This window comes from Apostichopus japonicus, chromosome 21 (assembly GCF_037975245.1).
Source record: "Apostichopus japonicus isolate 1M-3 chromosome 21, ASM3797524v1, whole genome shotgun sequence".
Classification (NCBI taxonomy): Eukaryota; Metazoa; Echinodermata; class Holothuroidea; order Aspidochirotida; family Stichopodidae; genus Apostichopus; species Apostichopus japonicus.
Genome location: NC_092581.1, coordinates 12,814,510 through 12,838,541, shown reverse-complemented (window position 1 = coordinate 12,838,541; position 24,032 = coordinate 12,814,510). Strand labels below are relative to the sequence as shown.

Sequence of the window (24,032 nt, the reverse complement as noted above, 5' to 3'; positions counted from 1 at the left end):
AAGCTGCAATAATTCCACTGGGAAATAAAACCTATAGTTATTTAGAATTACCTGTTTATACCGCAAACACCTCTGCAAATTTTTGTGACTAGATAACTATATTAACATTTGTTCATTCAACTTTCCTCTGGATACACTGAAAAAATAAACTAGTCAATATTGCCACGGACTAACGTTAAATTAGTATGTAACGTTAGTCAATGCACACGAACTAGCAAAAATCTTCGTTTCATCGCTGCTTCTTAGTCAGTTTACACTGACAAAGGAAAATATAATCACAGCTTAGTCGGTGGCGATGGACTAAGGTATTTTAACCCATGGACTAAGAACGATACGGACACCCGATTTACGCCATAATCGTAGCTTAGTCGGTGTCGACGAACTAATGTATTTTAACCCAGTTCGATTCACTTCAATTTGGAAACCGAGAGGCAACGGCAGCTTGCTGGACTTGGCATAGTTTCATTCATACGATCACTCTAAGCAACTTTCAACCGTAAATCACCCAAGAAGGTCTTTAGAAGAATGGAGGTATTAACTGCCATCATCGGCCTACCTGTTATTCCTTTAACTTGAAGGTAAAATTAAAGTTAATTGTTAGGCCACTGGCACTAGTACTGTATTATGATTAGTGTAACGCTACCGTTGTCACGCTGGCGTTTCGCAATACACAAGTGCAATGACAGTGAGTAGCCTATAGGCTTCTACTGGGTACTGCAGTGCATTCTCAACACTACAGTGTGCATTCTAAACACCAATTAACAATGTGTTATGTGTGTATTGGGCTAGATTGAACAGTGGCACATAATCTTCTAATTTATTCCCAAACAAATGCTGGAACTATAAGTCTCAATAGTTTATTTGAAGTCTACACTCATTTGGTAAAGATTTCCTGTAATTTCCCATGTGAATCTAAATGGGTAGGCTTTGTGATATTGAATAAGCAAGGCTAGACCTTCAAACGTACAGTCACAGTAGGCTGAACAAATTATGTTGGCGAGTCAACGGTGTTATATGTTGCGAGCAGTCAGTCAGAAGCGTGCTTCAGTTCTATTTAACCTTTTCATTTATCATTTTTTAGTATTTAATTTCCGGTCACGCTCAGGAAACAATTGCGACATTCCTTCACGGTCGACTTGTTTACTGTAAGAAGTATTAACCGTTTTTTCTCAGGAAAGCTTGATAGTCTGAAGTTATTATAACATGTGCTTTTAGTAAACTGCCAAAAGAGTAAGTTGTTGTATTTGTATTGATATTTTATGTAGACGTAACGGAAAATTTAGTATGTTTAGTTTGGTCTAATTGCACGTTTTTTTTTTCTGTCCAATGTAGTGCAGGGTTCACTTGCGCGAATTCAAATTATTCTGTTTATGTATGTATATGCATCGATTCGTAGATTATGATGTTTTTTTGACATTTAGTTGTAATTCAAGCATATCTGTTTAGTAGCAAAGTTTAAAGGTTAAGATTAATTAGTTTTCTCTTTTTGATCCTAGATTGAATGAAACTCATTGACGTAAATAATAGATCAGATCATACAGTTTAATACAGTTCCTAAAACTCTGGGTATTCTCTAGTCTTCGCCGGTCCATTATATACTTTAGTACTACTAGGCTAGTAAGACTAAATCAAAACGACCGAAATACAAACTTAGTGTAACAAAGTACTGATTCTCCTCTAGCCTAGGTCTAAACAGGCTTGTTATGTGAGCAAGCAAAATAACAACTAAAAACGATTATGCCTATAAATAAGTTGGCTCAGTGCATTTCTGTTTCTAAAATTTTATATTTTTAAAGATCATAAAAACAAACAAAGATTTGGCCAATGTTTTATTATCTCTGTATTCTGGGCATTTGATTCTGGTTGCAATGGTGATGACACTCTCGTTCAAATTTTCAGCTTTATACAGTCTGCTTCAAACTTTGGGATTGTTTTTTGAGACTATATATAGTGGAAGCAAATCTCACATAACTTTGTGTTGACAACTTTTTTTTTTTCTTTTTCAAATGATGAATACTTTGCTGTTTCTTTTTTCCAGCAGGAATTGAAAAGCCAAATATCTAAGTCAAGGGTGAGGTTTCCTGTGATGTACGACACCAGTGTGGAGGCAACAACAGAAGAGGAGAACTGTGTTATATATGGCTTAAAGACATGTTTTAAGATGATATATTGGTACCCTTCGCAGAACAAAAGAGTTTATCCAAGAGTCCAAAAAGCAAAGGAACAAGTACCATAGAGAAAAAAGATGGAAGAGTGAGTTTAACTATTGTACCCAACTGTTTAAATGATATTAAAGATACTTTTCATAACCTGTTTTAAAAAAAAAACCGTCTAGTATATCATTTACGTGCAAGCTTCATAAGTTTGGTCAAATTTTCACTGATCTGTAGAGCGGGAGTCCAGAGGGTTTGGTTAGCTGGGAAGGTAACCAATTGCCTGGTACATCACAATGTTCACAATGCATTCCTGTATATGAAACCTGACGACTGGCAAACCGACTGTGGTGGATGTGGCTGGGAGAGCAATGTTAAAGTCACCTTTAAAATTGCTCTCCCAGCCACACTCACCACAGTCGGTTTGCCAGTCGTCTGGTTTCGTATACAGGAATGCACTGTGAACATTGTGATGTACAAGGCAATTGGTTACCTTCCCAGCTAACCAAACCCGCTGGGCTCCCGGTCTATTGGGATCATTATTAACATGATTAACATAATTATTAAGCTTTGAAAAATAACTTGGTGTTATGCTGTGCAAAGCTAATAATTATTTGGTAAAGCTGCTATTCCTGGCTTATAATTTGAGGGACCTAGATTTAAATGTACAGTATACCTCCCAATATGTTATAAAATTTTAATGTAAATGTATGTTTATGATAATGTGAGTTATCATGTGCTATATCTGCATCTGTGCTTACACGTATATCATATTTTCTGTTCACAGGTCAATAGTGGTGCAGATTTTGGCTTCGTGAAGACAAGTGGGAGGCCATTTGTAGTTAAGAGAAACACTCTTTGTTCGTGAAGACTTAACTGGTGTCGATTTGGGGTACCACTTTAAAACGAAAGTCATGAGGAACCCTTGCCCAAGATTCAACTTTGCATTATTGTGCAGTGCTATACTTTTGCGATTCATGTTTGATCCATTAACTTGTCTTAACTTTGTTGGAATAAAATCAGATTTTCAGATTATTGTTTACAGTGATTTCTTCTCTATCTGTCGAAAGTCAGCCTTTGTAGACATCAGAAGTTTTATCAGAAATAAATACTGCCAACGTACACATTATTTGTGTTTCTTCTGCTCTCTTTTCTTTCAGTGATGCTATTCAGTGAAACTAGTCGGGTTTAATTCTTTCAGTGATTCTAGTCAGTGCAAATGGTCAGTCGATACCGACTAAGAAAGGTTAGTCGGGAGAGGCACCATCCTGACTAATGTAAAACCTGCTATAAACTAGTCGGTGGCTCATACAAATTAGTAGGTATAGACCGACTAATGTCACCAACTAATGTAACTGACTAATATACATTTACCGAGTAAGATATTGTTGATCGACTAAGCTGACGGACTAAGCTGACCGACTAAGAATTCCAACTGACTAAGGAATACATTAGTCGGTATAGCAACTGACTAAGGCTATGTCAGTCGGGAGAGGCACCAGATGGACTAACGTTATGTTAGTCGGTGAACCAATTTAAGTTTTCAGTGTACATATTAAATTAAGACATCGACTTTTTTCACAAACCTGGACAGATCTATAAAGACATATTTTACAACGCTTGAAAAGCAAGGAGGTATACATTTGATAATATGCGTAAGACGCAACTTTCAACAAAATAGGCCTATACCAACAAATATATGGTAGCCTCTTGGTGCCCTCACGTTATTTTGAGCCGTACTTATTAATTTGGAAATAATAGACCGAAATATATATCTCAATCACGCATTCTCTTATCCAGGATTTAGTATCAGCTTGTTGCTTCACCATAACAGGCCTGTCGAGAGGTGGTCAGGGGGACACCGAAATTTCCGTACTTAGTTGTATAGTGGTAGTAGTATAGTAGTGTATATATATATATATATATATATATATATAAATTTCATACAATAACATTATACTATAGTACAATATCTAGTTGTCTTTAACTCATATTTTATGTCCATTGCAAATTTGTCGTGTTTATTTATTCTATTATTGTTACAGTGTATACATGCCAGAGGGACACACTTTTTTTTATTATTCTTGCCTGTTTTCTCACTTCCTTACATTTTCTGCAGGGAGTGTTTATAACATGTTTGGCCCACGGGATTCCTAGAAAACGTCCTTTCACATGCATGGTTGCTGTATAATTTAAATGTCTATAATTACTGTTGTGGAAAAACAAATATATGAAATGAAATGGAATCTCTATAATAACTTCGTCATTATTCCTATTTGCAAATTAGTTTGGAGCTATATGATAAGTGCTTATATTAGTTTTAATTATCACGTATATGATACGACATTTATAACAACAAGTTAATGTCTATGTGTTTCTATACTTTACGTGTTCATTTGTGTGGTGTGAACGTTCCTATACAGGTTATGATAAGAATAGAATCATATACTTGAAATACATTGTTGAAAATTTGGTAATTGAAACCAAACAACTTTTTTTGTGTGTGTAATCTATGAATATTCTAAAGACATATTCGCTATGAAGGATATTACGAATTTGACACGTTTTCTGCTGTACTAATTTCATTTTATCGTGAGTTACATTACTAATAAAATTGTTCTTTTATTAAAAATGCGTTGCTTGAAAAATAATTAAGCATAACAAAGAACTTCTGATAATGACTTTCACATGATTTAAAACATCACATATTCAGAAAGAAAAAAAAAACAAATCTCAAAATCTTACTGTTGACCTAAGCAGATATCTTCTCTTTCTGAGAATGCTATATATTTATTTGCTTTCTTCAGTTCTGACAATTCTAGCCATGCGTTTCTGATCGCATGCATGTTTATACAATATATTTCTTCATGTGATTTATTTTTTCAACCGTACAATATTGCTTCTGACACTTTCTAACAACTTTATAGAGTCCTTGATATTTTTGATAAAATTGCTTCGGACAGATCTTACCAAGAAACAAGATATAACATTAGTCCCAATTGATCGTGATAAAAGCATTCGACACAATTAGTATCAGCTTCACTGAGCAGGCTATACTTATAAAAATGTGTTAAGTTAAAACAAAAGACAGAATGTATGTACTTGATATTAAGTGATGGGAGTTGACTTGCAATTGGAGGCAATTCCATTTATGACAAACAAACACATGCAATTGAGTGAATTTGAGGTTTCTGGGTGTATTAGGTAATGGATATGAATTTAGCTTTCGGGTATCCATATAACATTTAAGTTATATGCTAAGATAAACAAAATCACCCTCCCCCTTAGTCCATTGTACCAAGACTAGGAGGGGTGATGAGATAGAACTAGGGGGGGGGGGGAGGGGATGCTGCAACAAGTATAACCGTATAGCTGCATTTACTGATAGAACGTCGAAACGTCCACAAGTGGGATTGGTTTCCTTATGCAAGTCTGGCAAGTAAAGATGTCTGCAGGTAGATGCATGAAACATCATCGATGTTGTTGATTCAGAAAACACACGGAATCAGCCATTCAAAATCGCAAGAATTCAGACACGTGGTTTAGATTTAAGATGGGGGTGGGTGTTGGGGTGGGGGTGGATGTGGAGGTGGGGTGCGGGAGGGTAGGTTTGGAGTCATACCATTTATCAGGAGTATAGAAAGTATATGATATACCTTCTATACGGCGCATGCTACCAATCCCGTAAAAAGATCATTGCACATAAAAGTATACGCCCACCCCCCCCCCCCTAAAGTGTTCGGGTCCCTGTATCGCTACTATATCGGGACTGTCTATCAGGAAAGGCTGGGTGGCCTAACATGCAACCTCTTCAGAGCTGCACTTAAATAAATTTAATTTATGGTGTACATATCCCTCAGAATTCACCGTTTGACGTCATAAACTTAATTTTCCGGCTTCACCTGACCGACCCAATAGTGCTGCAACCCTCTTTTTTGAAATTTTTCTTTCGCCTCTGGCCCAGTGGCGTCGCCAAGGGGTATCCTGGGGGAGGGGCACGTGCCCTCTCAGAAAAATCGTGCCCCCCCCTCAAGGTGCCCCCTCTCCCAAATGCGATTTGTAGTGTTAAACAAAAAATCCTCAAACAAAACCTTTTTTAAAAAAGGACGAAACGTATTATGTTCATCAGTAAATCTTCTTTCAACCGACCAACACAATAACCAGTTGTTTTCTCACTAAGAAGGTCACAGAGGCCTCGGTGTGATCCGCTAGTGCTTAAACTTCACTACTACCATGCATGGATTTAAATTTTAATTTCAACACTCTTATTTTAAAACATTATCAAAGCGAAAGTGTTAATTTCCATGCTTTGTAGAACTTTTTTATCAGCCAATTGAATCAGCTCAATTAAAAACATAAACATCGGACAAACTAATCCCGAATATTCTTGAACATAAAGTTACTTCAAGATGAAAAATATAGCACCTGATTGCATCTAAGGGTCCTTGAGTAAAACCCCCTTCCCAAAGACCCCTCCCTTAGGACGGCATTCATAAATAAACAATGTTCCCCCTAATTAAGTGATGTGCCCTCTCTGTGCCCCCCAAGATTAAAAGGTCTGGCGACGCCACTTCTCTGGCCCATAACAGCTCATGCTGATACCTACATCAGTGTGGGGAAATTTGCTCACTCCATTGTCCCCACCCTTCAACCACCTATGAAATCCTGTAAATGCCACTGCTTTACAGACATACAAAAAAAAATAGAATAAAATGTTGAATTAACATATACAAGGAGTAAGTTATTGCCCATGAATATTCAATATTCCGTTCATCTCACATTTGTCGGTTGCTGGAAAACACGGTTTATTTTACCACCGATTACGTCAAATTTGCTACATTAGCCAGTATGCACGGCACGCCGTACTATAATGTTAACGTGGTTACAAACACGTGCGCAATCTGATTCCAAGATGGCGTACGAAAACCTGTCTATATGTTGATAATTGGCCGATAAGGGAACGTTTCAGCTTACAATAACTTAATTGTAGATATAGCAGATGTTTCTATGATTGACATCTTTCACCGTGATCGCCTGGGTACATACAAACTAACGCTTCATCATGTCTGTGTAGATTAAATTCTTGTATCTCTCGCTGCCTATACATACATAAAGAATACATTTAATTTCAAGCCAATTAAATTATTCATTGAAAAAAATGACATTTCCCCCAAGGTGTTAACTAGGTTCTTCTTTACCCTGTGACTTGTCTTTCCAAGTTCCATCAAATTTTTTGAAAAGGTCAACGATTGTAAACATTTTCTTTACTTTTATTACTCTCCATTATTTATATATATATATATATATATATATCACACGTATAAGTATAATCAGTAGAAGCAGAAAGTGCTGCAATAATATCACATATAGACAAGATATACAATATATATATATATATATATATATATATATATATATATATATATATATATATATATAATATAATATAATATAATATAATATACATAATAAGTTAAAAGAGTTAAATGTATATGGAACGCAAAAACTTTTATTAAAGAGCACAATCTAGTTCTATAGAATAATTTTACCAAACTGGGTTTGGTGGTACTACTCAACTAACACAAGTGTACTATATACTCTAACATCTTTTATGCAGATTGAATTTTTCAAGTGGAACAATTCATTAACTATGAGGGCCAGAGAGAGAACAGATTTATTGAAACACTAGTTCCAGAGATAGCCCAGTTCTCACTAAACCCAGATTGACCATTGTGCAGCGGGTAGGCGGTTAGGATGTTCAAGCCTATGACCGAAACGAAACCTTTAGTATAGGTCCGCATAACCGATTAGTATACAGGATTGTGGATCATTTTGTTCTTGTTGTTCTTGTTGTTTTGTCAATTCATGGACCGGGTTGACCAACCCACCGCCTATTGCGAGAAGAAAAAAAAAACATCTTAAAGAATATTCATCCATGAATATAAATCCATGGGAACGATTCCTGCGACTTTTGGTACTTTATAAGAGGTACGCGTATCACATAATGTTAGCGCCATTCGTGGGAATTAAATGTGTAATAATTATACATCTGACAGCATATCCAAACTGTGATAATTCCTGGGCCACGATATGGCATGACACACCCCATATGTCCCCTCACATCCAAATGACTCTGAATATAAAAACAAGTAAAACCCGACGGGATATAGTATATAGGAGAATGCGTCAGGGCTTCATACTTCCTAAACATAATTACAAGATTTTATTGAAATATATTTGTTTTTTCATCTCTAGCTTTTATTGGAATCGTAATTACAACCTTGGAAAATATATGCATTTGCATATGGTCTAAGCCAACTTCTTCTATGTGTAAATTATTTTCATATCCGTTTTATAAGCTAAAGTAAATCCTTATAAAACAATATTTATGATGAAGAAGTACAGTTAATACAAACTCAAAATTGTTATCACGTGCTCATTTCCTGTTTAATCGCGATGACCTTAAAGAGAGTCATTAGGCGTTCAGGCATTGGTTAGAAAGGGGATATACCTCCTCCTGACGTGGATAAAATCACTGAAACGGTGCAAATTTATAACTAACGTTACAATGCTAACTTTTTAACTTTTTAAAATAATCACAATTTACAAATGTGAGGGCGAGGTTGGTGGCTGAGTGGGTGGCTGAGTGGGTGGCTGAGTGGGTGGCTGAGTGGGTGGCGGACGGTGGGGGCGGCTGAGTGGGGCGGATGGGAGGGTGGATGGGAGGGTGGGAATTACCCGTCTTTTGGTGCACTCTTCATAACATAACATTATGTATTATATCAGAAATACGAGCGACTCATAGAATTACAACGGCTGTAGTACCAGGGATGTGACTGAGAGCTATATAATTGACAATTCCCCTAAGTGTTACAGGACGTGCATGATACTATCAACATGCATGTGATCGATAACACCAATATCGGCGATGGGAGAGGATATTAACAACGCTCCTTGTTTGAAATAAACATCACAGTCACAACAGAGATGTGTCAAATAGACTAACATCCATGGAACTGCGCCAGATATATTATAATACGGGACCGAACGTGTCAGGGGAAAAAAGAACCATGTAAGTCAACATCTTCGCGTCAGTACATTACCTCACTACGTCAATTTGACGTCAGCTAAATGTTTCTTGGGGGTATTTCAGTGTTTTTTAACAAGGCCTATTTGTCAAGTGACTGCTTCTATTTCTGAATAAAGATTAGATCGTTTTATAGGTCAAAAATAAATTCAGTTGATTCCACGAAAACAAATTGACGTTATAAGGTACAATGCTTTTCTCTATTTTTCTTCTTCTCTTGACGGTGATGTTCCTATCGCCGTTTTTAGACAATTTATTCAACACCCCCCTTCCATTTTGCATGGGAGGTTTAATGACTTGTTTTTAACTTACAGAAGACTATACCTTGCCTTTACGTTAATCAATACTAGGAATCAATGACAGGTTAACATAGTTAGTATGGTAATATGGAAAGTGAGTAGGAGAAGAAAATAAGCTATTAAAGATATAGAGGCAAAAGTTGTGACGGGCGACGAGGTTTATTTGCGTTGGTGGGTGGAACAAGAAACGTAAAACTAAACTTTAATCAATTGATTAAATATACCAATTATCGATGAATATATATATTGAAGAAGTGACTTAATCTATAACAATGAATGAAAACAATATTTTGGGAGGAATGAGCATGTGCACATTCTGTCCGATTTACACTGAGACAATTATTCTTTTATTGTGATTTTACCCAAAGAATTTTGGAATTATTTTGATTCAATCTATAGGAATGCTATTTGAATATAAAGTTGGATATTTCGGTTGTACTGTTCGGCGGTGAATTTGCTCGGGTGCTAAATTTAATTCTTTTTTTTTTATACTATGTTATATTTTCAATTGCAAAAAAACAAAATAAAGGCCATTCCTTCAGTGAACGATTGCATTCATTATTTAAGAAATTGCTTTAAACTGCAAAAGTTGATTTTTCGGACACAAATATGAAAATTTGGGAGAAATGTTGGCTCCCTTGGGTATATCTAATTTAATCATAAAGTCAGTTTTCACCATATTTTGTATTGTTTTTGCTGTGTTGTAGCGATTCTTCATCCTTGTTAATGGTGTAAATATTTCAAAATCAAAATGAAATATATATATATATATATATATATATATATATATATATATATATATATATATATATATATCGGGAGAGATAATCCATGGAATAGTACAATCGTGTAAAAATATATATATATTAGTTCGCTATGAAGCAGAAATACGGGAAATGTAAATACGGATGAAAGCAACGTCATAAAATTGGTTAAAGCTTGGCTGAAAAACAGGCAGGGGTTCTCATTCTATCTCAACATGATGAAGAAAACCTGAGAAATAAAAATTGATATTCGGCTTTTCTTTTACCCTTTGAAAGTGCCCAAGATAATCCATTTTAATATGATTGAAAGTTACTCTTATTATCAAAGAGGGTACCGTATAGGCCTACTTCCACTCTAAGTAAGAGCTATTGCTTTGGGGAGCAGACGGAAGTCGTTCCTCGAGAGACTCCTTGGCTTATTCACAATCTTCGGGGTTAAAAACTATTTGCTGGTGTCTAACGTTCAGTGAATGCTTAGCATGACTGCTGGCAGTTTTCTAAATCTTTTGGCGAAACCACATCTCAAAGCATTTTGTATAGAGAAGATACGATTCCCGCCCCCCCCCCCTTCTAAAATTGTGATAATTTGTAAGCGCATCTGGCAAAAGCAGAATGAATGACGTCATCGGGGCCCTTCGTTTGGAAATGTCATGTCAATCATTTATCTACACAATAAGACCTACATGGAGTCGGCTAAAATTACCCCAGTGCCACACCCCCCTCCTTTATAAAATCCTTGAATCGCCCCTGGATTTTGCATTAAGGGTTCATCGTCTATATATAAATCAATCAGAGGGGGGAGGGGGTGATACAGTAATCCCCCTCCGACATACACACAGCTTTGAAATACTGCGCACGCCACTGAATATCACCACTACAATCATTGCACTAAGATTTCCTGTATTCCTGATCTACCAATTTTTCTTCCTTTTCGTGTCATAACATATATGTGTAATAGTACTTTTACTTTTTTCTATTTTATCGAGTTTGTATTTCATAAATATTGTTAAAATATCAAAGCTTTAACATAACCAAATACTGACATACTGCTTTCTGTATTCTTTCACATTAAGTAAAAATATGAAAATTAAAAAAAATATTTAACGATAATAATCAGATTCACTACTACAGTATCAAATTCCTGAATTATCGATCTGCCTGCTTTGAAGTCGACAACTGAATTGTAGCGTAAGGCCATTGAACATTAAAATACAACATATGATTTTTCTTATTGCTCCAATGTACGGTAATAAAAAAAATAGCAAGAAACCTTATTGTATATTTAAGTATTCTTATGTATTGAACTAATGCGAAGGAAGATTAACTGCGCGATTTTGTTTAAAAGCAGTGCAATTTATTGCATTGAATAGATTTTCTCCAACCTCTATAATGAATTCAAGCTGCTTTAGACGTAACTGTTCAGGTGGCTCAGATGATAGAGCTGCAGCTGAAAATGGTGGCCTGAAGTTCCGGGATCGAATCTATATCAAGTCAGGATGTAAAAAAAAAATCATTTTCCCTGTCGCAGGTCCCCTCAAGAATATCTTTATATATTAATTCAAACGAGTATTTTATCAGCTGATGTGGTGGACAATGTGGTAGAGTCTGGTGAAAGACCCACGTCTTGTTGATGTCATGTAGCCGTGCTAAGGATCAAGACACAAAGGAGTTCATAACGCTCCGGTGATGGTATGGCGCTTTTGTGGCCTAGGATCCCGTGTCAAGTCTCCCTTGATGTCGCAAAGGAACCCGTGAGGATGCGAAGAGGGTCGGTCAAATCGACCAGAAGCGTTTTAGGTGGCGTAGTTGAATCATTACATATGACCAGAGGGTCTAAGACACTCTTTGCGACCGGAATGTGTACAGCCACCGTCCTCTGAATACGTGGCCTGATGAGGCGTAATTCTCCTTATACTGAATCTATACGGATGCTTTAAATCCCATATTGACATTTTCTATAAAAAATAGCGTAGAGTTTAAAACTAGCGCCATCACACTTATAAGATTAAATTTTGCCCTCTCTTTGGGGGAGGGGGGGGGGTAATGTAATTTTACGTCTTTCAAGATATATGACATTGGATAGTTGAATTTTGTTGCAGGCGCGGATCCAAGGGTAATGGGGTGTACATACAAAACAATAAAAGTAATTATTAGCACAACCTTGCCTGTAGACCTTATTCAATATCCCAAATTGTAGCAATGCACTACTCCATGTCCATCTTTTGTCTACATGGGGCATATCCCCAGACATGGGACTTGGCTTCAACCAATCCAGGGCAAAACCAATCTTTTTTTTTTGAAATCTTGTCTTGTTGAACAAGTCTTGCTTGCCTTGTTGTCTTCATTAAAATATATATCTGGTAAAAAAAAAAACGTTTTTTTTTTCTATTATTCTTATTCTCTCACATTGATAACACTCAATATTTTGTTTTATATCTCAATTTGCGATTTCATATGGAGCCTTCGCTCACAACAAGACGCCTCTGTCTCGGTCGTCATATAAATGGACGTACAGTTTGCTTTTAACTTTTTAACCACGCGGTACATCTCTTTGGTAAGACTTTCATCTCTACAGAAGCTCGCCAACTTCTGGTTGCTCATGGTATTAGTTCTATAGATCAATTGGCTTACATTCTTAAGAACAATATGAGACATACAATGAAGAAGGGAAGACAGCAATGGTTACCTTTGCTGGAATGTCAGTTGGTCTCCGTTGACTTCAACGCACAATTAACTCATTGGGCTTTAACGCCCTGTGACTGGCTGACGAAAACTGGCACGTTTCATTACAAATTATTTTGCTTCTCGGCCGTTTGGGAGAGATCAAGCGTTACGCGGCTGCACAGCACATGGTAGAGGGGACGGGAGTCAGGGGGGGGGGGGCTGAAAGTGGATGGTCGAGCTTCTGTCACGAATCCGTTGGAAATGGAAAAGATATTGCACATGATCAGATTAAATGTCGGTAAGCGATCTACCGTGTACTGAATACATATTATCACATATATGATCTTTGACAAAGCGCCGAGAAGCGATCAGTGGGCCGAAACATAGCCTAGTACTCAGTGATGTATGAATGTTTGCTTAACAAGCATATTAACTGATGCAGTCTGTCCAGCTAATGAAAGAAATTACATTTAGTCTGAAAATAAACTTATGCTTTAACCAGAAGCGTGCACAGGATTTCAAAGATGGGTAGTGGGGGAGGGGGGGGGAATCGAACTCTCCCCAATGATGAAATTATGGGCTGAACTTTAGTGGTAGCGCGGAGGCGAATGAAGGACTTATAAAGGCTAATCGAAGCCGACTCTGAGAAGGTCTGTGCTCCTCCCCCAGGATATAAACTTCAAATGGAACATTCTGAGCGTATTTAGGCTATAATTAAAGTATATAGCCTACAATTGTAAGTAGATCTAAACACTCTATTGTGCTGATGAATTACGGTATATATTCAAAAATTCCTCCGACTGATTTAAGTAGTGACCTGAATCCATATGGGAGGGGCAGATGCGAATTAAGTGTTTTTGCAAATGAGGGATGCTGCCGTGGGGTCATTGAATTCTCCCACCCCTCCCCCTCCCACACACACACACTGCACACCCCATTTTACCCTGTGCACGCCAGTGCTGTCAACGGCGGCGGTTGAGTTATTAGAATTGATAGAACAATTTAGACCTACACTGATGAGGCGACGTCGTCATCAACTAAATACGTAAAGAAGCTTCCAGATTTGGAGAGACTATGACTTTTCTAGCCTAAAATTTGCCCAGTCATCTTTTATTACGCTAGAATGTTGCAGCATTCTGGAGCTGACGATCACGACAGCTTGTGGTGCAATGATTAGGCAGTTTTGTTGCAAACGGTCCCTGGAAGCGGTCTGGATCTTCTGTATTTGGTGCACTGACCAAAGAGTTTAAAAAAGCTAGACTACGCTCGTCGGAGAGGCATGTTGTGTTAGGTTACGTGTAAAATGTCTGTTGTTATTTGATGGGATGCAGTATCGCATATAACATCACTAAACAAACTGCTAAGATCAAATGGTTTCAAGCGCTGATGCAGCAAAACAATATAATAAAATATATGTATATAATAAATACCATATATTTAAGTGCTGTTATCATGAAATAAAACATGCTCAAGAGCACTGTACAAAAGAACCGATACCTGGAATATAAATTTACCACACTTAAGAAAACCTTAAAGTAGTAACAACAGCAATAAAAAGTAAAAGAAGGATATGTAACAGGGTTATAAACCACAATAAAGAACATAAAAATAAAAATATACATACAAATCAGTGGGTACAGTAATGTGAATAAAACCGAGATTAATGCCCATACTCAAGCCAAAAAAGATAAGTTTTCAATGTTTCTTAAAAGTGTCAATAGATGTGACATTTCCAAAGTGATGAGGATGTGATGAGGAAGCGACAAAATCATTTTTTTTCTTTGGGTATTTCAGAGGGACGACAGAATTTATTCATTGAACAGGGCCATGTCTGAAGAGCCTTGCGATATAGCGACCTTTGCAGGTCGCCTCATGCCCATCCAATTTTTTTTAAAAGCTCCATGGTTTTCACCTTGTCTTTCACTAGTGATTAGTGAAGTGTTAGCGCTACGTAGAAATACTGTCCGTCCAAAGGCAACACGGTTACAGTCAGGGGAACATTAAAACAGAAGAGTAAGTGCAAATTCATATGTTTGCGCAAGAATTAAGCAGTTTTGTTGCAAATAAATGAGGACTTTTGTCTTTGTGATGTTTTGATAAAAGTTACAACCATTTTGGCAGTAATAGTAATTAGTATGGCACTGAGGACGATCTCGTGTACATAACTGTCACTAGTGTTAGGCTACAGTACTCAGTAGGCTAGGCCTAACTTTTAACAGTAGGAACTAGGCCTAGTCTCGGACTACATTCACGAAGTTTCTCCTGACCACCCACCCAATAACAGTACCTAGGGGCAAGTCAGTGCATTAGTATTATGTAATGAAACATTGTTATGCCTACGTATGACCAGTAATAGAAAAGCATTGTATAGATCTATACATGTTTGTGTTGCAATGTATCTTGTATGAATGTATGAATAATTCATATCACCATGCCTAGGCTATGTATACCTTCTCAAATATATTTTAAGTTGAGTTTCCCCATAGACAAATTCCATGTATTCAGTTATCATGATTGTATATTTAATGGTCGAATATATATATTCCTTATATCTTAGCAGTTCAGACAACAGCAATGACAGTTACAAAGACAGATATGGCATCCATTACGATTCCTGATGAGTATGGCTACGTCATTGCCGTCCTTCCTTTGACCTTCATAGTGTTCTTTTTCCTGGCTGAGATGGTTGTGTATGCCCGCAAGAAATTTGATGTGCCTGTAAGCATCCTAAGAGTTTTCTGTTTTGTTTTAACTTCTATCATGCTGTCCAGTAATCCTAATTTTCTTCTAATAGTTTGGTCTCCAGTCTTTTGTTCTTATATCTTTTACAACAATAATTAGCTTTTTGCTACTTTCCCTTAAACCCATTTTGTGGTTAACATTTGTAGTGTGTATTTTCGAAAGGTAGCATGGATATGAATAATAATGAATCTGTTGTATCTCATGAGTCACCATGTTGATTGGCTTCGGTCAGCTTGCGAGTCTACAAGCCTCCATGGCTTCTTTCGCGAGTTCCTGCTTGCGGGAAGATCACATATACATACATACATACATACATACATACATACATACATACATACATACATACATACATACATACATACATACATACATACATACATACATACATACATACATACATGTGTGATAAAAAAATAACCTCTGAATCCAAAGAAATCCTAAAGAAATGTTTTTTTGAAATACTAAATTTTAAACATGAGGGCCTACTTACCACCAAAGTGAGAAAAACTATGATACTAGGTGCTGAGGTGTGTATTGACAATTAACTTAATTTTACATGTTATGTTTCAAGAATTTTAAAGAGGGTTTATTATTCCATATCTAGTTTACATCTTTTATTTTGCCATATTTCAAGTTAGAAGTGAGAAAGGAAAAAGGACCTCATATAATCTACGTGGTACCATTTCTTATTAGTTAAGGATCAGAAAAGATTAGAACGTCCTTGTGTTACTGTCCCAAGATACTTAGCCTTGATATTAATATGCTGATTAACCAAGTTAAGAATGCAGCTATGAGAGATTTTAAAAAGGCTTGCTTATAAAAATTCAAAGAGGTGAGAACCACCTGCTTCATAATGAGCTTAACTCATTTCATCGACTAGTTACAATTTGAGAAATAGGGCCCTAACACCAAAGTTTGGCACTGTATGTATTAAAACTTCTTTCATTTATAGGGCTGCAAATTTTATTCAGGGTGTTGTGCCTCAAAGTTTACTTTAATTCTTTCATCAATGTTAGATTTATGATTTGTTCATATTGTCCTTGCTGTTTAACCATTTTAACCTTTATAAATCTTAACTGTTTTTACTTGCTATTTATAAATAAGTACTTTTATGTATTTATATACTAAATTTCTCAAGAACTTGAAACTTGATCTTGGATAGCAAATTGTTGTGAAAGTGTATAGTACTGAATATCATCTGTGACATTATGAACTTCAAGTTTTGTGGAAAACATTGATTTAAAAGGGTGTGAAGACTCGCGCACAAAGAAAGGTCTCATGCTGGTAATCTGACCTAGTGTATAGTCAATACATACAACTATGGTCAATACCCACAACACAGTGTACATAGCAGCGATGGACATCTCAGGTCTAGATAAAAGTTAACAAGGTATCACAATTCATTACTGTCTGCATTTGTATCGACAAGAAAAAACCTTCACTTGCAAGCAACGGAAAGTTAACTTTTTCAGAGCACTGTTTGGGGCGAGTCTTCAATGCCTTTAAGTGGCCTCTCAGGTACCAACTGAACACCACACAAGCAATAAGTATTTCTTTGATAATATTCACATCTGTGGTACAGTATAATATATCATAGTGATCTAGCTTCTCCTTGCAAGAAATAGTATTTTCTAATAGTAAAGTTACAGATTAAAAACTAACTTATGAATCTTTCTCCACTTTTATAGTATCCAACCATGTACAGCGAAAAGAGCAAGCAGTTCAACTGTTATCAACGGGCCCATCAGAATGCGTATGTTCTCTTTCTCTACCTAGAGCCGTTTATTCATATTTTAGTTTATATTATACCTTTTATATGAATTGACTCTTAATGCAGGATGGTTGTGTGTCATTTGTTAAATTAAATTTTGGAATGTGCCTCTTTTCAATTCTAAATTCTGAAACTGTTACAGGTGAATACCTATTCCCCTCCCTCTTCCCTCACTCCCCCCCCCCTAGTCCATCCTAAAGAGTGCAATCATTTATGAATTTGCCCCATAACAATTTTCACTGTTTTTCATATTCCAAAAGTGGAAACACAATCCAGTGATACAGATTTATGCAACTTTTAGTCTCTGCTGACGAAACGTACACATAAATGTTTGCTAACTCCCCCCCCCCCCACCCCCCTAAAAATAATAAAGAAGGTAGGTACCTCAAAATTGAGACCTAGAAGAGATATTTTACCATAAATAGCTTGCAAATGGTTTCCATTAGTACATGCTTTGTACATGGAAGCTTGTGTAATTATTCCATGATGATTAAGCATGAGCTTTTGTAACCTAAAAATTGTGATTGATATGATTGATATTTCCCAGGTAAATTATGATGGCATCGAAATGGGAATGAATGCCAGAGGAATAACAAATTAGTAACAGGGAGCATGGCAAATTGGCAATAAAACATTAATGGCGATGATTAAGGAGTTTTCATAATTTAAGGAACCCATATTTCTTTTTCGAAACAGTGTGATTTGAGGGTTACACTGAATCAAATATCAAAGAAAAGAAGAATTATCATTGACGTATCTAGATGTGACCAAGATTCTGATGTGATATCGATGGAGAAATAAATTATGCAACCATCTGTACCTGTGTTGTAGACATGCTCCATTGAGATCAGGAAGATTTTGCACAATGTAAATCCTATTTTATTGGACATTATATAGAATTTTTAAGTTTGTCTTATCTTTCATTGCTCCATGCACTTTTTTGGAAAGAAATTGTTTTTTGTTTTTTCAATGAAACGTTATCAATTTAAGCATCAAAGCATTCCAAAGTTTAATAAATCTTACTGCCTGATAGTTAGTACTGATAACTGAGCTATTAAAACATAAATAATATAACCCAAAAAATGATAGCAAAAACATGTCATTACCTTCAAGTTAATATTCAAGTTCCATTTCCTCCAATTTAAAAAAAAACATTTAGACAGACAGACAGACAAAGAATACAAATTCAGACTAGCCCAAGGTAAAATATTTTTCAGTTGACTAAAATTGATTTAATTTCTTTCTCATTTTTTCTCCCTCTTCTACAGGCTGGAGACCCTTCCCTTCTTTATTGTGTTCTTGCTTCTCGGTGGATTGCAGTATCCGGTATGTTTAACTCTTTGAGCTTTTCTCTTCCCCTTCTCAAAATATTATTACAACTTTGTATTAATATTGGTCAGAATACTTATCCGCAGGGTCGATAATATTGGTACAAAGCTGTGAGCATTTCAACACTTATTTCATAATATTAGAACTGTTGTGTATTCAATGTCATTATATTAGTCTGATTTGATTGCTAGATAAAGATAAACACAGCTGTTTAGACTTTTTTTTTCTTCTTTGATCAAACTAAGAAATCCTCATCGATTGTTAACCAAAAAACCAAAAAATGTAGTGTAGTAATAAATGATGTCATCTGATTGGGAAAACTTTTGTAACCTTTTCGTTCTTGGTACTTAATCACATACGAAAAGGGGGGAAAAAGTCATTGATAATTTTTTGAATTTGTTAACTTTTGGTTTGTAATATATCTGAAATAGTCCAGTTAATAAGCTGTATGTTTGTGAGATTCAGTAATCAGCAATTGGTCCAAAAATTGTTGGATTCAAGAGTTGCAGTAAGAAACCAAAACATAGTTTTCTAAATCAGCCTTACAAAACTGAATGTGAACCCATGGCAGCTGATGGTGCAGGGAGAGAGGAGGGGCAATGAATTTGGTTGCCATGTGGACCCAGTTTCACACTTAGTCTTTTCTATACAACAGAATGTTTGTTTCTCTTCCTGTTTATAACTTAAGTTTATTACATGATTAAGGATCAGGATGTTACAAACCATAACACAATTTATTCTCATGTCTGTCTGCTCTTTAGAAAATCATTTTAGGAATGCTACCGTAGTTTATTCAATAATTACTTGCTTTAAACTGCTTTGTGTAAATTGGTTTCTTATGTTTTAAATAATGATAAAAATCGGAAGTTATTTTTACGACGCTTAAGCACCCACAAATGTGGGAGAAACCCGCAAGGGCTTATGGATCACAACTAACACGTCGGGTGGCTTCCAATTTAACATTTGAACTCAAATTTGAATCTTATCAATTTAGACTGTCATGTCAGATGGGAAAAAGTAAGGATTAAAAGTATTAAAACAATGTTGCATAGATTTAGACAATTTTAAAGGCCACCTCCCCTTCACTCAGTTGGTGTTTTTGGTGTTTTCTACATACATAAACTTGGTTTGTTTTGCCTTCATCTCATCTAAAAGAAAAACAAATGTGCCGCTGTACCACCCTGTCATCTACAGTAGTTCTTTGGCATTAATGCTGATTGATACAAGATGAAAAAAAGGAAAATAATGCAATCTTCAAATTTGAATTCACTCTGATCTACAGGTAGCATCAAGCATTGCTGGAGTTGTTTGGTGTGTGGGACGCCTCATCTATGCAGTTGGGTACTACACTGGAGGTAAGATGAAGGAGAATAAGGTTAGGAATGGAGGGGGTGTAATGTTCTTTGAGTTCACACATATAATGCACTCTCATAAGAGGATAGATAGTTCACACAAATTCAGCTAAGGAATCAGGGACCGCAAGATGTTAACCCCCATGCCCTCTCGAGTGTGCTATTCATCTCAAAGACGGGGCTGTACCTACTTGTCTTTGTCTTAATTAGGGGTTGTTCGTTAGCAGTCATAGAATCCTGCTTAAGGTTGTGATCATAGTTTTGTTAGAGAATAGGACTGATACTGCAATCACTTGCGCTAAGTCTCTTCAAACCAAACCTGTCTTCCCGCTCTTTGTTCTTCTTATTTTTTAAAGCGGGTTTTTAATTTGATTTTTTTAAATATTTAAATGCTAGTTTTTAGTCAAATCCTATACCAAAGTAACTCATAATTTTTTATTTTTTTTATTTTGTTAAGTATTTTTGCCAAAATGTGGAAGCAAAAGTGGAAACATTTGAAAGTTTGCTTTTACACATATTTTTCTGTAGAAACTTTTAAATAGTAAGTTGTCCTGCTGACATTACAATTGTTGAGGATTGCATCAAATCCACTAATTATTCAACTTACATTCATTTGGTGAAGAAAAAAATATCTAGAAGGATGTCTTAGTTTGGTTAATTGTAATCTCTTTTTTAAAAATAGTCGAATTATGTTAGGAAAAAGTTGCAATCAGACTCAGAAAGAGACTTATGAGCAGCTGCTTGAGTTTGCGAGTGTATTGCTTTGCAACTGGACAGTTCAGCTTCCCATCTTGTTGATATTGAATTGGAAAAGAGTATACAATAATAAGTTGGTGCTGTGTTAGGAAAGAATAACAGATATCTAAATATATGACAAAGTCTGTCATAATTCAAACACCAAGACTCAAGCATTCCTTTACAAATCTTTGATATCAAAGATGCATTCATTCTACCCTTCATTGAATCGGGAATCAAGATAGAATATTTTCTACTATCGTAAACTAATGAAGCAAGCTACAGGTTATTTTCACCAGTTTGGAAAAACAGAAAGATTACAAATTTGATTGAATTTGTGGTTTGTAACTCAATAAAACCAGCTACATGCTAGAAATTGGTATGATTGTTTTAAGTTAAGTTTCCCCCAGCAAATCCCCTCCCTTCCCGCACCCCACCGTCCTTCCACCCACCCTCCTTTTCCCCCACCGTCCTTTCCCTCATGAGTAGAATTTTGTTGACACACTCCTTATTTGTATCTTACTTGATCTCCTCAACAGATGCAGGCAAGAGGGCTCCTGGCAGTATCCTAGGATTCCTTGCCCTGTTTGTTCTCTTTGGTTCTACTATCTCATTGGCACTACATGTGCTGCACTTCCTCTAGCCACCAACTGCGGAGTCCCATTAGTATGAAGGTAAAGCCATAATAGTCAAACAGAGGGTCGCTCTCCCTCTTTGAGGGTAGTTCAAAATATTTTGGAGGGTGGAGTAAAAAAAGTTGGATTGCAAACAAATTACTTCAAAACTTGCAAACCATAACATCATGTTACAACTAAGGTTTGTATAAAAGGTGATATAAAAAGTTATCAAAGCGCTCCCTGTAGACCTCTTCCCCATGCCACAACATCCCTTCGTCACTTCGCCAAGGAGATCAAGGTGAAAATTGGGGTAACCAAGCACCTTGAATATCAGTGGGAGATATTAAATAGAGGCATAGACTTGCCAGAAATTTATCAGCTGAATGTCAACCGATTCTGTCACAATAGACTTAATAATTTCAGTTATTGTCATCACTTCAGTTATTTTAGTAGGAAGTATTTGTCGTCCTGGAAAAATGAAACAAACTTTTTTTAATCAGGCGTTGGACCATAGAGTTTCTCTTTATCATTTTATTATTACAGCTTTACATTAGTTTTCAAAGTTTTTCAAATGCTTTAATATTGCTCACCTTTATCACAAGCCTTTACCCCTCTTCATTTTCTTCTTTTATCTCTTTCAGATGTCCATATGTTTCATGGCCGTCAATCTTTTTCTCTTTGGTTATATGGGTATCTTCTTTGTATCTTGACTTTCTGTTTGTGAATAATCCTCAATGATTCCTTTCAAAGATATAGTTTATATTAATAATTTTAATAATGTCACAACACAGTATCAATTTTGTATAAGAATCTGTCGCCAATTTGTATCAATCTTTCCTTTTTTGTTTTAATCATTCTCCATTTTAGTTATTGGACGTTTGAAAATATCATCTTGTTTTAACATACTCTCACACTCTCGGGATTACTGCTCACCGAACTTATTTACGGGGCAGCTTTATACCAAATATCGTGTTTACTAGTCAGCATTGTATAATTTGTCTGATTTGAATCACTGTGCTCTTTCACTTTGATTCATAAAAATTTTTAACGACATATTAGATAGGTCTCCTAGTAACATTTATGGCTTTCTTTCCTTTTGGTTTTCGGGTTAAGAATTCTTTCTTTACTTTTGATTCTGTGATTAAGGATATTAGTCATGCGTAGTTTGTAACTGAGGTGCTTGTCTTTAATAATAGCATGATGTGAGATATGATTGCTTTTCAATTTCGATGATTTCTTGCATATAAAGTGAATTATTGGGTATGCATTATTATGTCATTACAAATATCAAAAGTAGAAAAGAAATTGAAAAAAAAAAAAATCCGAGACCAAGTTTGAACATATCCTGCTACTTTGTGATATAGGCCTACTTCTTTGATGAAATAGTCATGATTATTGCAATAAGATTGGAGAAAGGTTTAAAATTGGGGAAAAGAATGACCTAAACTGCAACCATTCAATTTTGGGGGACATTATGGTGTAAGATATATTTTAAGGAAAATTTTGTACGATTTGGAGAATGGTATTAAGTGCTGCTTTTGTGGATCAGTTGTAGGTGGGTACATCTTTCATACTCAATTCCTTCTTCTCATTCTAAAGAAAACTGTACCTATTTGTGTGAACTGATTGGCTAGTTAAATTACTCAAGGAGGACAATGCTTCAAAATAAATGTTACTTGTAATTCCACGATAAGTTGCTGCTATTTCTAGGTTTAAAAGATCTTGATAAAGAAATAGATACAAAATATATATATAATAGGGGTTGTGATTTAGTGAATACCCAGAACTTATAGTGTGTATTGATATTTAATATTTATAGTTGATTTATCACTCAGTACTCCGGAACTCTTGATGGACTCAGTTCAAATCATTGTGCAAACAGTACTGGAAATGTTAATTTCCTCGCATATATATTTTGTCTGCATTTTATAACTGCCAGATCTTGATCTTGATCTTGTATCAAATTTTGGCTTGTTTCATTACAAGATGTATTACACATGGACAGTTACAAGATCCTGTCTTTTCTCTTTCATTTTCTCTCTGTCTGTGTGTTCTTACAATGAATAATTTGCCTTCCTCTCACAATCGGGAATATGTTAACAAAGGTGATCTGCATTGTCCCCTTTACGACAGTCTCTGTCCTCCCCTCCCCCTTAGCAACCCTTTAACTGGAAGCTAAACATGCTAGAATGTTAAATAATAGTTACTTGAACCTTTAGCTAGGAAGCATTTCACAGACTTCAGAGTGCCTTTTTTAATGGGGAGGGGGCAGGCAGAACCTATTTTCAATTCAGTGCTACGATACTGTTTGAGATATTGACAGTGCAAAAGTTGAGCAAATAGGTTTGATGTCAGAGTTACCCACTGACAACATTTTTGGGGGCTTTTCTATTTTTCTTTTCACAAAGATGAAAATGTACTAACAACAGCAGTGTGTTCATGTTGAAATTTGGAATAATATTTTGAAAAGAAAAACATGGCACAGTTGCCAATATGCATGACATCACATCTGTTTGGTT

The 24,032-nt window shown here is 36.0% G+C and overlaps 2 protein-coding genes and 1 long non-coding RNA gene across 5 annotated transcripts in view; 2 read left to right on the top strand and 1 right to left on the bottom strand.

The window, feature by feature from the left end:
* LOC139962812 (organic cation transporter protein-like) overlaps positions 1 to 13,151 on the bottom strand; it is an 83,478-nt gene extending 70,327 nt beyond the window's left edge. Inside the window, exon 1 of the mRNA XM_071963161.1 lies at positions 12,990 to 13,151. The gene's annotated coding sequence lies outside the window, so the exon portion shown is untranslated. The remainder of the gene's footprint in view (positions 1 to 12,989) is intronic.
* LOC139962766 (uncharacterized) lies at positions 136 to 3,699 on the top strand. Of its 2 annotated transcripts, none has more exons than XR_011791357.1 (3): positions 136 to 367; positions 402 to 2,253; positions 2,941 to 3,699. It is a non-coding gene; the product is annotated as an uncharacterized lncRNA (long non-coding RNA). The 2 variants fall into 2 exon arrangements; XR_011791356.1 differs by having other exon boundaries at positions 136 to 1,230; positions 2,039 to 2,253.
* Positions 13,152 to 14,825: 1,674 nt separating the features above from the next.
* LOC139962732 (glutathione S-transferase 3, mitochondrial-like) lies at positions 14,826 to 23,526 on the top strand. 2 transcript variants are annotated; one of them, XM_071962981.1, is made up of 7 exons: positions 14,826 to 14,980; positions 15,525 to 15,685; positions 17,398 to 17,462; positions 18,749 to 18,806; positions 20,092 to 20,164; positions 21,436 to 21,570; positions 22,155 to 23,526. In XM_071962981.1, exons 2-6 carry the CDS (start codon positions 15,542 to 15,544, stop codon positions 21,537 to 21,539), a joined length of 444 nt encoding a protein of 147 aa, XP_071819082.1. In that variant the 5' UTR covers positions 14,826 to 14,980; positions 15,525 to 15,541; the 3' UTR covers positions 21,540 to 21,570; positions 22,155 to 23,526. The 2 variants fall into 2 exon arrangements, with proteins under 2 accessions (XP_071819082.1, XP_071819081.1); XM_071962980.1 differs by having other exon boundaries at positions 14,827 to 14,980; positions 15,528 to 15,685.
* The last annotated feature ends 506 nt before the right edge of the window (positions 23,527 to 24,032 follow it).